The sequence below is a fragment of the Chiloscyllium plagiosum genome, unplaced genomic scaffold (genome assembly GCF_037043375.1).
Source record: "Chiloscyllium plagiosum isolate Xiang-an unplaced genomic scaffold, Cpla_swu_hap1 HiC_scaffold_28, whole genome shotgun sequence".
NCBI lineage: Eukaryota > Metazoa > Chordata > Chondrichthyes > Orectolobiformes > Hemiscylliidae > Chiloscyllium > Chiloscyllium plagiosum.
This window is the reverse complement of record NW_028270166.1, coordinates 15233768-15248080: the sequence shown is the minus strand read 5'-3', so window position 1 is coordinate 15248080 and position 14313 is coordinate 15233768. Positions and strand designations below refer to the sequence as shown.

At 43.3% G+C, this 14313-nt stretch overlaps 1 protein-coding gene across 2 annotated transcripts in view; it reads right to left on the bottom strand.

Moving 5' to 3' along the window:
- Nucleotides 1-386: 386 nt before the first annotated feature.
- Nucleotides 387-14313, bottom strand: part of LOC122565382 (TLE family member 5-like) — a 126889-nt gene continuing 112962 nt past the window's right edge. The window contains exon 7 of one of the 2 annotated variants that reach the window (XM_043721309.2): nucleotides 387-6796. In XM_043721309.2, coding sequence (XP_043577244.1) covers nucleotides 6572-6796 — 225 coding nt within the window. In that variant the 3' untranslated portion in view covers nucleotides 387-6571. Of the gene's footprint in view, nucleotides 6800-14313 lie in introns of both variants that reach the window. The other variant, XM_043721308.2, reaches the window with a different exon arrangement.

Sequence of the window (14313 nt, the reverse complement as noted above, 5' to 3'; positions counted from 1 at the left end):
ACTGTGCACAAATTGTGAATATTGCATTTCCTGCTTCAAAATATACTCCATTGGTTGGAAGGTGTTTGGATGACCTGGATTTAGGAAAAAGAGGTTATGCACAAATTGCAAAACTCTTTTCCTTCATGAAGGGAGGTAGCTTTGTGTTGAGCAGCTATTGTTAATATCAGCTTAATTTAAATCAAACATGCCTCTCCTCATATTAGGATGCCTCACATTGATTTCTTTGGCTTTTATTTCTGATGAGTTTTATTGTATCTCTGCTACAGTGCCGGCACCATCAAATGCACACAAATACTCCAGAGGAGCAACTCAGATAACAGGCCACACTTACAAAATTATCAGATTTGCAGAGGAAGCAAAATAAAAGCAGAACGACATCCACATTATAATTTAATCACATTTGCTTTTATTTGTAAGGCACCATAGATATTTCCTTACAGCACTAGCGAACTAATTTAATACACTTTTGTTTTATTTAAGACATAATGTTTTTTTTAAACACCGCCACATTAATCTTCAACACAATTTGCATACATATTCATACAAACTGATACTGGTGCAAGTGCAGTATATAGCCTTTGCAGCACCAGTCGAAACAAATAGACTTTGAAAAAGCAAAGTGTTTTATTATTTTTAAGTGATTCGAAGCTCTGAAGTCACAGCATCAGATGGATTAATTCAATAATTATAATTTTCTAATTCTGTCATACGAGAGATTATGCATTATGCAATGACATTCACAGGGAGGTCTCTAAAGCATCGTTTATCTCTGGAGCCTTATTAACCTTTTGAGGACTGCGACGGCAGGAAAATAAATACATTGGAAATTAAAAAGTATCTATTCAATAAAGTCCATTACAGGACGACCAAAAATAGGAACATTGAATGTGTTTTGGGATGCAAAATAATCTTTGTTTGGGCGTTTCTTTTCCTTTTATAAAAGTACTCTTTAAAGAGATTTTATCAGAGTCTATCTTTAATACGGTCCACTGTACCTCAAACTTGTATGCAGTTGATTCAAAGAACAGAAGAATTTTGTAGAATGATACAATTGTACTTGATGGCATTCAGGATCTGAAAACTGGTATATATAAACTATACAAGAGTGAGAAAGCATTATTTGTATTCAAGGACATTTTACTTCGACAATGCATTTTTAAAATAAAACATTATTCCCATTATAACTTGCAATACACTTCAATACATTAATGCAACGTATGATATAACCATTTTCTTTTATGGCCATTCTAATCTGGATATGCAATGCTGATATTGCACAGTTTCCACAGAGGCCACTGGGATGATGAGATGCAGTAATCTGTACAAGCGCACAGCTTTTTTTTGTATTTATACAAACTGCAAGATTTGACAATTATACATCATGCTCAAATTAGAGGAGGCGAGGCACCCTAGTGCATGCTGCATGTAACAATTCATTTCATTAAATAATAATAATTAAATTAACAAAGTGACCGTGGAGACTACTTATTCACGTTTCACTTTCAAACATAGCTGTAATGACAAGTTTGCTCATGACTACCACTGTATTCAATGAGTGGCTGTTTAGTTCAGGTGCAATTTTTCAAAGAAAAAGGTTTTAATCTTTCACTGTCATTGCTAGGGCCAGGTTGGTAAGTGTTGCATTCCACTCAAGATTAATTCAATGGAACCAGACGTAATCTGCAAGGTACTGGACGGTTACAGAACCTCTCTGTATAAGTTGTGGTGTGAACAATTTGGCAATTTGGAGCTGGCTTCTACCGGGATCAGAGGGACAACATTATATTCTCAGGGTCAAGACTCCGCAACAAAATGAATATGGTCAAAGACTGGTGGGGGGGGGGGGGGGGGGGCAATGTTTATTCTTCCTTCAGCTACTGGATAGCCTGCTGTATATCACCATGACTGTGTGTTACTTCAGCTGTACAGAATGCATTCTTTCACTTTTCCTAAAAAAATATATCAAATGTGAGATAGGTTGTGCTTGGCCAAAAGCTACAAGGTTTTTTTTTTAAGTTTTAGTTTTACACAGGAAAGTTATTAAAGATTCATATTTAGTTGAAACAGCAAAGAGAAAACAGGAGCCTTTTAGTAAACTATTTCTCAAACTACTTCTAAAAAGCAGAAGAAAGCCCCAAATGGCAAAAGAAATTCTCCTTCTCCATTCAAATTCCATGAGTGCATCTGCTAGTGTTACTCCAGCAGCCAGTATCTTTATGCTGTTGTGTGTTTAGGCCAACTAACCAAGTCCCTTCTCCAGTTAAGAGGTCAGGGAAGATAGTGCCACTGTGGACCTGTATGTGGGTCATCTACCCTGTGCAAAATTCAATGCACGGGACAGTGATCCATTAAGGTCCAATTACCAGGTCCCTCAAAAGTACAAAAAACAATCCTGTTGCTTCAAGCACCACACCAATTTAAGGAGGAGCTTTTCCAAAGTGAAAAGCTGTGCCCAACTAAAAAATAAACTGGGAATGGGAGACATATCGCTAACTATAAAGCCTCAGCCACATCACTTGCGTCCAGTTTTAGCAGGTGCAAAAAACACAACAGCAGCCCAAATAAGTATCTTAAGCAGTTTAGGAATTTGAGAGGAAGGTTCACAGTAATGAAGAGCTCCCTTTATGTGGCAAGTGCTGTTCTGAAGGCAATGCATGTTTAACTGTTGGGCAATTGAATAAAGCAATTGATGCAGTGGCACCCAACTGTTCAAACTTGCTCCCGCCACTGCCCCCTTCAAATGAAGTAAATGAAAGCTGGTCAGGTGCTGATTACGGCTGTTGTATTGGCAAAACACACTGTCCATGTGCACATGCAAACAACATGCAAAGTAAGCCAGTATTTAATGTGAGCAGGGCGAACAGTGAATTCTGTCGGTCTCCAAGCAAAGCAACTGGCTTTGGGATTGGGGCTGGGTGGCAGGGAACCACATTCCTCCCATTGTGTAAGTGGTCCCTCCGTCACTCTGAAACAATACTTGTGCGCACACTAAAACATGACATGACTCAGGTTCAACCCCCACCTCCATCTCAAACTGGAGGGGCCTTTGACTTTTCTTTGATGCACTCTAGGGTCAGATCTTGAATTTGCATTCTGTCAATCCTACTGTCAGAAACTGCTTTGCATGATTTAAATCTGTTACAAATAAACAAATAATGCCACAAAAAAATGTTCGCTCCCCCATTAGAGGTTAGCTTCACTTTGAAGTTTACTCCTGAAAACAGTCATTTTATGACTGAACATATGCTCTGGAGAAAGTTATCATCTTTGGACCTTTGTCTGCCAAGTCTGTAATTCAGTTGCTAGATGAGGGATATGGGCCAGTTGTAACTGAGTAATTGTATCTGGCACGTCAGAGGTGGCACACAGCCAGTCACAAGCAGTGGCAAGAAAACTGGTATTAAATCATAAGCAAATAAACAAACTGAAGCTACTTGCAGTGGTCTAATGTTTAAAGCTGTAGTATATAGACTGTAGTTCAACATGGATTTCAATGAAGCCCTCATTTGGAAATCTATCAACAGCACATGAAATCCTAATGTTATACAAGCAAAATAGCACTGCAGTCCTGTTCACTGCTTCCGACACAAGTGAGGCCCAGATAATCCACTGAAAAGAGTTTGACCTGAATAATGAAATGCTCTCAGGAACCAGAATATATACACAAGGAACAAAAATATACCATATTTACTCTAATATAGGCCACACTTAACACACACAAAATCAATTGACTCAAAAGGTTCCTTCACCCCACCACCAGCAACTTTTTTCACCACCTCCAACCCAACCTCAACGAAAGCAGCCTCGGTCTGACCCAAAATGGAACAAAATCAAATTGTCCAAACTCCAAATGCATTCCCAAATGACACACACAGGAGGAGATTTTAGTTAATGGTGGTTGGTTGTGATCAGTGAGATGTCTATGCTACTACTGAGATTAAAGAACCTTATTCAGGAAGGTGCTGGATGTTAAATAAATATGCTTTATTGCAATATTGGAGACATGTGGTCTAAAGTTTACTGATCACATGCTTGTTTGTGGTCCTGTGACAGAATGGAAGCCCTCAGGTAGGTCAAATAGTGCCTAAATTTGGGCTTCAACTCATCACCACAGACGATAGAAGGCAGATACTCAAAATGAACCCTCCCTACTCCAATCCAAACCCCCACCTTGTCCAACATGGCCTCCGAGTGACTCTGCCACTGCCAGAGATGGATAACCTGACTGAGGCAAGATCCTAGCCATACCTGAGTGGTTGGGTCCTTTGCTGACTGCCACTCCTTGGACCATCTACAGTGACCACCACTCCCTGGTAGTGCCAGTGTGCACAGCTACCAGCATCCAATTGGCCAGCAACTCTACAGTGTGAAACGTCCACCTGGAATTGCACCTTAATAATTAAAAGGCTATCACTCAAAACATTAAAGCAGGGGTGAGCCAGTTCAGGGGAAATGGACCCACCTTGACATTTACACTGAAGTGCTAAGAGTCCACAGCTAAACCAGCCCAACGTTATCATACTGCATCAGAAACAAAGTACAAGAGATGTAGGAAATCAAGAATAAAAACAGAAAATGCTGCAAATACTGAACAGGATAGACAACATCAGTGAGTGAAACAGTTACAATTTCAGTTTTGCACTTCAACAAGACCAGAATGTGGCACATCGATCGGAATTCTGCTCATTTATTGTAGAAAGTACCCTCGCCCTACTAAGAATGCCCAAATTCATGTACTGAAATGCACGAGAAGAATTTGGTCCCACTAGAGATAAGGATTTCTGAAAATTAGATTCTTAATGGCAAATAATCCTGAAATATAGCTTCAACAATCAACCGATCCAAGAGTTAGGCTAGACACTGTCAACAATTTTTCCCTATCCTTACTGAGGCCACTTTCCACCTTCTAAGCCATAAAACTTGGATGTGAAGTGCCTAATATTGGAGGGTTTGAAAGCTCTGTGTATTACACAGTCAGGGCTAAAACTGGCATATAATTTCAAATCCACAGGGAGTGGCATTAGTCTGTCCCACAGGCTGAGTTACATTCCTTTTGTTTTTGCAAAGGGCTTCATGAAACTAGAACCAAATTTGGCATGGTTGTTCTTTCATGGATGTTAATTGTGTGACCAAGTCATTGAGAGAGAAGTCTGGGTTTAATATTTTCTCCTTTTTTGGGGGAGGGGGAGTGGAATGGTGGAGGTGGGGATAGGAAAATATGAACTTCAAGCATGGCATACACATATCCTTCACCAACCATAATCAACAGGAACACAATTGCAGCTCCAACCTCTCCCATCTGCCTTGATGGATCCCCTTCATGATTCTTTACATATGGTCAGCAAAGAAAATGAAAATGATTCAGCCATCACTGAAAACTACAATGTATAAACCACCGGGATGAAGGAGGTACCAATTACAAGCACATTTCAGGTGCACAACAAGACCAGTGTTGAACCCTATAAAGGTTCAAGTTAAAGTCATCGACACAAAGTTGGTTGCACCTTTCTCCCCCCCCTCGCAGCTTATTGCCAATGCAGCAAATGAAACATCCAATTGTACAGCCATCTGTTCAAAATTCACTCCCTGATAACTTTTCAAAGATCTGAGCTTTCTTGAGAAAACACTGCACAATACAGAAACACCTATTTTGCTTTGAGTTGAGCTGCAAGTTGGTGATGATGCCCCTGTTCTGAAGGCTTAACACAATCCAACAGAAAAATCTTCTGCCAAGCTCTCCCATCTGATTCTAAAGTCAACTCTCATTGCATTCCTCTCTCCCCATCCAGAAACAAGCCAACAATAACAATTTTAATGATTATCTCTATCTTGCTCAGTAGATCTTTTACTCAACAAACTTTAAATGGTGACAGAAATTTGAAACTGCAGATCAAATCCCCAACAAGGATTAGATAGCAAAAAGAAAGTGTTCTCAAACTTTCGTAGATCAATACACAAACATTCAGATGAAAGTAAAGAGTTTAAGATGACTATTATACATATATATTTTTCTCCTATTAAAGATTTGTTCCCATGTAACTGATTTAGAGTGTGTTAATAGGCCAACCATTTAAAGACGGTCAACAATATGGCAATTTCAAGAGCACAGAACATCAGCGATCTTACCATCAATTTGGCAAATTTGCTTTGGTTTCTGACAATGTACTGATCTGCACGTTACAGGTCATTTGACTTGAAACAAAATCACTCAACAGCCCAATTATGTGGGCAATTAGTCGGAAAGGCAATTCCTGCCCAGCGCAGTTTCAATGGACAGGCTGAATCAGAAGCTTTTATCTTGAAGATGCTGAACACTAAAATGTCCATCAGGTGGACAAGCCAATATGTTATGCCCTCGTCTGAAGCAAATTCATACTTAGTGTCCCCCTGCTTTGTTCATGCCAAAACAAAGTTGCTTTTAATATACTGCAGCTTTAAAATAGGCTTTGTTCTCCTAAATAATAACATACACAGCACAAAATTGCCACCTCCGAGATATATACAGGCATTAAAACAAACACCAAAGATCATGTTTAAGGATTTTGTGTTGCGCAATCCTCAAGAGTTCCTAATCGGGTTTCTGTACCCCCTCATCTCTCTGGTGGTCACCATCATGGTGGTTCTTGTCATCTTTCGAGGGGAGGTGGATCTGTGAGCCCAAAGCGCTGGATAATGCCAGTAGTCCAGCACTGGCACTGACTGAAGGGATGACAGGAGGCTGCAGGCCAGCTGGTAACGGGGTGAGTGGCACTGTGAGACCATGGAGGTGAGACAGCTGTTGCGCTTGAAGCTGCTGCTGCAGGAACACAAAGAAAAAGATGGTCAGAAGCCAAACCAAGCGTTGGGGGGTGGGGAGGGGGAAAGAGGGTGGTGAGAAATGAAAACAAACAGACTTGTTATTTGGAAAGGAGAGCAACGGCTGTTTCATTTTAATGCAATATTACACTCATTCAGGAAGGAACAGCTCTCTCCTTCCATAAGCAGGAAGAGCAGTTGATTGATTATTGTGCTGAGCTTTACCAGGCACAATAGCAGATCAAGCACAAAATCTCACTGGTTGAAAACATATAGAATAACAGATAGCAGAGAGTGAATCATAAAACTCCAATCTATTATGAGGGGTTCAGAGAATGTCACATTACAAAGTGCAAAGCTTTGAGCTTTTTATGAAACGCCCGAACAATGAGATTTGATTAAAAGCTTGGCAATTCATTGCATGCCATTACAGAAAAGCATACACACATTGCACAATTTATATTTGGTGTTCCTTTTAAAATGCTTACTTTATGGCCGAGTACCATTTTAAAAGAAACTTGTTCTGGATTTGAGAGTTAAATTGAAATCCAACATCAGTGTTGCCCACAGGAGAATATTAAACTGGCATTAATCATCTCAGTGTATATTGTAGGCCACTTTCTCCCCAGGTGGGCCATTTCATTTTTTTTTTTTAAAAAAGATGTAAAACTTAAGAACAGTGCTCTACCAAGGACCCCTCTCTGTACAAAATCCACTCAACTAGCTCACTCCCTGGTCCCTGCTCAAGTGTACACAAACTTACCTTCTGCAGACCTACAAACCAACACAGCATAGAAAACAGAGGCAAGAATACGGCTTTCAGCCCACTGAGCTAACTCCACCATTCATGAACATTTTGATGATCCCGTCACAATAGCCTAAACTCATCTCCTCCCTGATACTTTGAGGCCTTTGTTGAGAAAGAATTTTTATTTAATCATTCATGGGATGTGGACATCACTGGCTAGGCAACATTTATTGCCCATCCCTAATTGCTCAGAGAGCAGTTAAGAGCCAACCAGACTGTTGTGGGTCTGGAGTCACATGTAGTCTGACCAGGTAAGGATGGCAGTTTCCTTCCCTAAAAGGACGTTAGTGAACCAGGTGGGTATTTTCCGACAATTGACAATGGACTTCTGGTCATCGGATTCTTAATTCCAGATTTTTAAAAAATATATTAAAATCAAATACCACAATATGCTGTGGCAAACCCAACTACCTGGTCTCTGGATTAACGATCCATTGATAATACCACTAGGTCATTGCCTCCCCATTATAAATTTCTCATTCGTAAATTATACAACGCATCTAATCACACGGATGTTTCAGATTTTTTTAAAAATCTGAAATCAACAGGGCAATCTTTATTCTCACCCAGAGCAAAAGACAGCACCACTTAATAGCTGTGGCTTATTTCACTTTTAGTACATTGTAGATAGAAAATAAAATCAAAAATTGCAGATGCTGAAACAAACCCAGATGATGCTGGAGAAATTCCATGGATCGGGCTGCATCTATGGAGTGTCAATATTCTGTAGGAACACTGATTAATTTGAATAACAGTTGAACACGAAAATAAATTTCCTCTGTCAGTCACCCAGCATATTATGGCCTTAACGTCATCTGTTTGACAAGAATTATTCTCAGCCAGATAAATGATTCCAAACAAAGTTGTCCCCATATGGATGGGAAAGCAAGTGAGTGTGTGACATCTGATGAAGAATCATTGGGCTTGTTAGTGTTTTCTCTACATTGGTACTGCCAGACTTACCATGTTTCTCCTGCACTGTGTGTTTATTTCCATATTTAGTACTTCAGCATGCCCCAAAATACTTCACACAAGAAGAGAAATAGGAGATTGGGGCAACTGAATGCAAGGTACAGGAGTTGGTGTGGGAGGAGGAATTCCTGGGAGAAGGTGGGACCGATACAAGTGGAATGGTCTGTACCTGAACTGGAAATAGCACCAATCTCATTGCAGGTGGGTTTGACAACACTGTTGAGAGGAGTTTAAACTAATTCGACAGGGCCAGGTGACACTGTTCATCAGTTCGATAGTGACACAGCATATCATGGATAAGAAACCGAGGCAAAGGACTGTCAGGACAGCTGACGTGGTTCCATTTTCAAGTAGGGTGGCAGAGATAAACCAATGTGAGTTTGGCAGTTTTCTTCCCTAAAAGGATGTTAGTGAACCAAGTGGGTTTTCCTGACAATTGATGATGGATTCATGAGTCTCACATTGGTAGTAGGAAAACGATTGGAAAATTCCAAAAGAGAGAGAATTAATCTCCATTTGGAGAATTATGGTGGTCAGTGTGGCTTTGTCAGAGGGAGGATATGCCTAGCAAATTTGAATTTTTCAAGGTGGTGACCAAGTGCGGAGATGAGGTAATGCAACTGTTGTAATTAGAAGTATTTATGGGCGGCAGTGGCTAATACTGCAGCCTCACAGCACCAGGGTCCTGGGTTCGATTCCCACCTGTCTGTGTGGAGTTTGCACATTCTCCCTGTGTCAGCGTGGGTTTCCTGCGCGTGTTCTGGTTTCCTCCCACAATCCAGAGATGTGCAGGTCAGGTGAACTGGTCATGCTAAATTGCCCAAAGTGTTAGGTGTGCTAGTCAGGGGTAAGTATAGGGTAGGGGAATGGGTTTGGGTGGGTTTCTCTTTGGAGGGGCAGTGTGGACTTGTTGGGCCAAAGGGCCTGTTTCCACACTGTAGAGAATCTAATCTAATCTATTTCAGTTTAGCCTTTATCTGTCTCCTGTGTGGGACCTTGTTAAAGAAGGTAAAAGCACACAGGGTCCAGGGTAACTTAATTTGGATCCAAGATTGGCTTAGAAGTTGGAGACAGACGGAGGTGGTAAAAGGCTGTTTGTGTGCTTGGAGATTGAAGTCCAGTGGTATACCACAGAGATCACTGCTGAGTCCCTTAATGTTTGTTATAAAAGCAAGAGACGAGAAAGTGGGAGCAATGATAACTGAGTTGGTGTCATCCGCAAAGATTGGCCAGGTGGTTGACAGTGAGGAAGGTTGTGGATTCTGGATTAGTGGTGCTGGAAGAACACAGCAGTTCAGGCAGCATCCAAGGAGCAGCAAAATCGACGTTTCGGGCAAAAGCCCTTCATCAGGAATAAAGTTGGGCGCAGTGGTAGTCTGGTGCACTGACCTCTACACCGCTGAAGCCAAATGCCAACTCGAGGACACCTCTTCCTACTGCCCCCTCGACCATGACCCCACCCCCCATCACCAAACTATCAATCTCCCAGACCATACAGAATCTCATCACCTCAGGAGATCTCCCACCCACAGCTTCCAACCTCATAGTCCGGGAACCCCGCACTGCCCGGTTCTACCTCCTTCCCAAGATCCACAAGCCTGACCACTCTGGCCGACCCATCGTCTCAGCATGCTCCTGCCCCACTGAACTCATCTCTACCTACCTCGACACTGTCCTATCCCTCGTCCAGGAACTCTCCACATACATTCGAGACACTACCCACGCCCTCCACCTCCTCCAAGACTTCAGTTTCCCTGGCCCCCAACACCTCATCTTCACCATGGATATCAAATCCCTCTACACCTCCATCCACCATGACCAGGGCCACCAAGCCCTCCGTTTTTTTCCTCTCCAGACGTCCCCAACAATACCCTTCCACTGACACACTCATTTGTTTGGCCGAACTGGTCCTCACCCTTAACAATTTCTCCTTCAAATCCTCCCACTTCCTCCAGACTAAAGGGGTAGCCATGGGCACACTTATGGGCCCCAGCTATGCCTGTCTCTTTGTTGGCTACGTGGAACAGTCGATCTTCCGTAATTACACCGGCACCACTCCCCACCTCCTTCCTCCGCTACATTGATGACTGCATTGGCGCCACCTTGTGCTCCCGCGAGGAGGTTGAGCAATTCATCAACTTCACCAGCACATTCCACCCTGACCTTAAATTTACCTGGACCATCTCTGACACCTCCCTCCCCTTCCTGGACCTCTCCATCTCCATTAGTGATGACTGACTTGACACTGACATTTTTACAAACCCACCGACTCCCACAGCTACCTGGATTACACCTCTTCCCATCCTACCTCTTGCAAAAATGCCATCCTGTATTCCCAATTCCTCCGCCTCCGCCGTATGAGCTCCCAGGAGGACCAGTTCCACCACAGAACACACCAGATGGCCTCCTTCTTTAGAGACCGCAATTTCCCTTCCCACGTGGTTAAAGATGCCCTCCAACGCATCTCGTCCACATCCCGCACCTCCAACCTCAGACCCCACCCCAACTGTAACAAGGACAGAATGCCCCTGGTGCTCACCTTCCACCCTACCAACCTTCGCATAAACCAAATCATCCGCCGACATTTCTGCCACCTCCAAAAAGACCCCACCATCAGGGATATATTTTCCTCCCCACCCCTTTCCACCTTCCGCAAAGACCGTTCCCTCCGTGACTACCTGGTCAGGTCCATGCCCCCCTACAACCCACCCTCCCATCCTGGCACCTTCCCTTGCCACCGCAGGAACTGTAAAACCTGCACCCACACCTCCTCCCTCACCTCTATCCAAGGCCCTAAAGAAGCCTTCCACATCCAAAGTTTTACCTGCACATCCACTAATATCATTTATTATATCTGTTGCTCCCGATGCGGTCTCCTCTACATTGGGAGACTGGGCGCCTCCGAGCAGAGCGCTTTAGGGAACATCTCCGGGACACCCGCACCAATCAACCACACCGCCCCGTGGCCCAACATTTCAACTCCCCCTCCCACTCTGCCGAGGACATGGAGGTCCTGGGCCTCCTTCACCGCCGCTCCCTCACCACCAGACGCCTGGAGGAAGAACGCCTCATCTTCCGCCTCGGAACACTTCAACCCCAGGGCATCAATGTGGACTTCAACAGTTTCCACATTTCCCCTTCCCCCACCTCACCCTAGTTCCAAACTTCCAGCTCATGAATTGTCCGGACTTGTCCCCATGACTTGTCCGACCTGCCTATCTCCTTTTCCAACTATCCACTCCACCCTCTCCTCCCTGACCTATCACCTTCATCCCCTCCCCCACTCACCTATTGTACTCTATGCTACTTTCTCCCCACCCCCACCCTCCTCCAGCTTATCTCTCCACCCTTCAGCCTCTCTGCCTTTATTCCTGATTAAGGGCTTTTGCCCGAAACGTCAATTTCGCTGCTCCTTGGATGCTGCCTGAACTGCTGTGCTCTTCCAGCACCACTAATCCAGAATCTGGTTTCCAGCATCTGCAGTCATGGTTTTTACCTAGTGAGGAAGGTTGTCTTAAGTTACAGGAGGATATAGACAGAATGAGCAGATGGAAGTTACCCTGAAAAGTGTGAGGAGATGTACTTTGGCAGAATTAACAAGATAGGAGTACTCAGTGAACAGTAGGACACTAGCAAGCTCAGAGAAACAGGGGGATCTTGGCGTACTTGAAGGTGGAAGATCAGGCTAGTTGGAAGGAGACGTGGTACTTGCCTTTCCCAAATGTGGTACAGACTAAAAGCACAGGGAGGTTATGTTAGAGCTGTGTAGAACTTTGGTTAGGCCCCAGCTGGAGTATTCTGTACATTTCTGGTCACCACACCATAGGAAGGATATGTTTGCACTAGAGGGGGTGCAGCACCCTCGCTATGGAGAGAAGCTGGATAAGTTCAGGTTGTTTTCTTGACAGCAGATAAGGCTGAGTGAGGACCTCAAAGGTGCAGGAGATAGTGAGGAGCATGGATGGGTTGAAAGAAAGCAGCTGTTATCAATAACAAGGGGACACATTTTAAAAAGTGAAAGGCAGGAAGGTTAGAGGGGTTTTGAAGAAAATGTTTTTCACCCAGAGGGTGGAGGGAATGTGGAATGTACTGCCTGGGAGAGTAGCTGAGGTGAAAATTTCAACCTTTAAACAGTACGTGGACGAACACAAAGTATCAGAATACTTGAGGTTATGGGCGAGTGTTATAAAGTGAATATAGCTTAGTTGGTGCAGACTCAATTGGCTCAAGGGTCTCTTCTGTACTGTTTGATTCAATCAATGTGAGAATTAATTGAGGCCGTCCAGTCCCAAGTCTGATCCACCTTCCTGCAATTTACAGCCTTTTAAATACCTTTGAAATGTACTGAGACTTGGAATATAATAAAGAGGTCCTGTGGTGCAGTGGTAGTGCCCCTATCTCTGGCCTAGAATGCCTGCGTTAAAGTCTCACCTGTTCCAGAGGTGCGTCATAACAGAGTCAGCTGTGCAGTCCAGAAACTACAAACCCTTTGGTGCAACTCGCCCACGCTAATCAGATAGCCCAAATTAATCTAGCCCTATTTACCAGCATTGGGCCCATATCCCTCTAAACCCTTCTGAATCATACACCCACCCAGATGCCTTCTAAATGTTGTATTTGCACCAGCCTCCACAACCTCCTCTGACAGCACATTCTGACACGCACCACCTTCTGTGATAAAAAGTTGCCCTTCAGGTCCTGAACAGAATGATTTAAAAAAAAACAAAAGAACTCAGAAATGTGAGGTACACCACAGTGACAATGCAATTGCAGTCGCATGTGCTGAGTTCAAGGAACCACACTTTAGAAAGAATGTGAAGGCATTAGAGGGAGTATAGAAGGGATTAACAAGAGCAGTTCCAGGAACAAGGATGAAGTTAGATTAAAGAAACTGGGACTGGCTTCCTTGGAGAAAAGTCAGCCGAGAGGAGCTTTAAATGCTGATATTCAAAAGCATGGGGAGTCTGAGCAGATTAAATACAGAAACTGTTCCATTAGTGAAAGAATTGAGAATAAGCACGTACCTTTTTGAAGTAATTGGTAAAAGCAGCAAAAGCAATCGAAGCAAAATGTTCTTCACACTGAAGAAGGTCTGCTTGACAATGTGGTGGAGGCAAGTTTCCAAAAGGAATTAAACTTCTTTGTTCCCTTTTCAATGGGCAAGACTTCGGGGAAAATGGAACTAAGTGAATCCCTCATTCACAAAGTCAGCTCATACAAAGTGGACCAAATGGCCTCCTATTGCACTATTACAATGCCAAGGTGACCCACTCCAACCAAGCAAAGAGTTTTCCCACAGCAATATGGAAGCGTAAAATTATAGTATCGTTAATGTTGTAAAATACACAGGTCTTAAAAGTGAAAGTAGTCAACTTACACTGAATTTGGAAATAGTGGACATGTCTCCTCCCAATATATCTTTGCTCTCCCTTGCAAGAGAAGGGAACAGACTAGTGATATCCTATGGTAAAAACAATGACTGCAGATGCTGGAAACCAGATTCTGGATTAGTGGTGCTGGAAGAGCACAGCAGTTCAGGCAGCATCTGAGGAGTAAAATCGATGTTTCGGGCAAAAGCCCTTCATCAGGAATAAAGGCAGAGAGCCTGAAGGGTGGAGAGATAAGTGAGAGGAGAGGGGTGGGTGGGGAGAAAGTAGCATAGAGTACAATAGGTGAGTGGGGGAGGGGGTGAAGGTGATAGGTCAGGGGGGCATGGGGGGGGGGGGGGGGGAGAG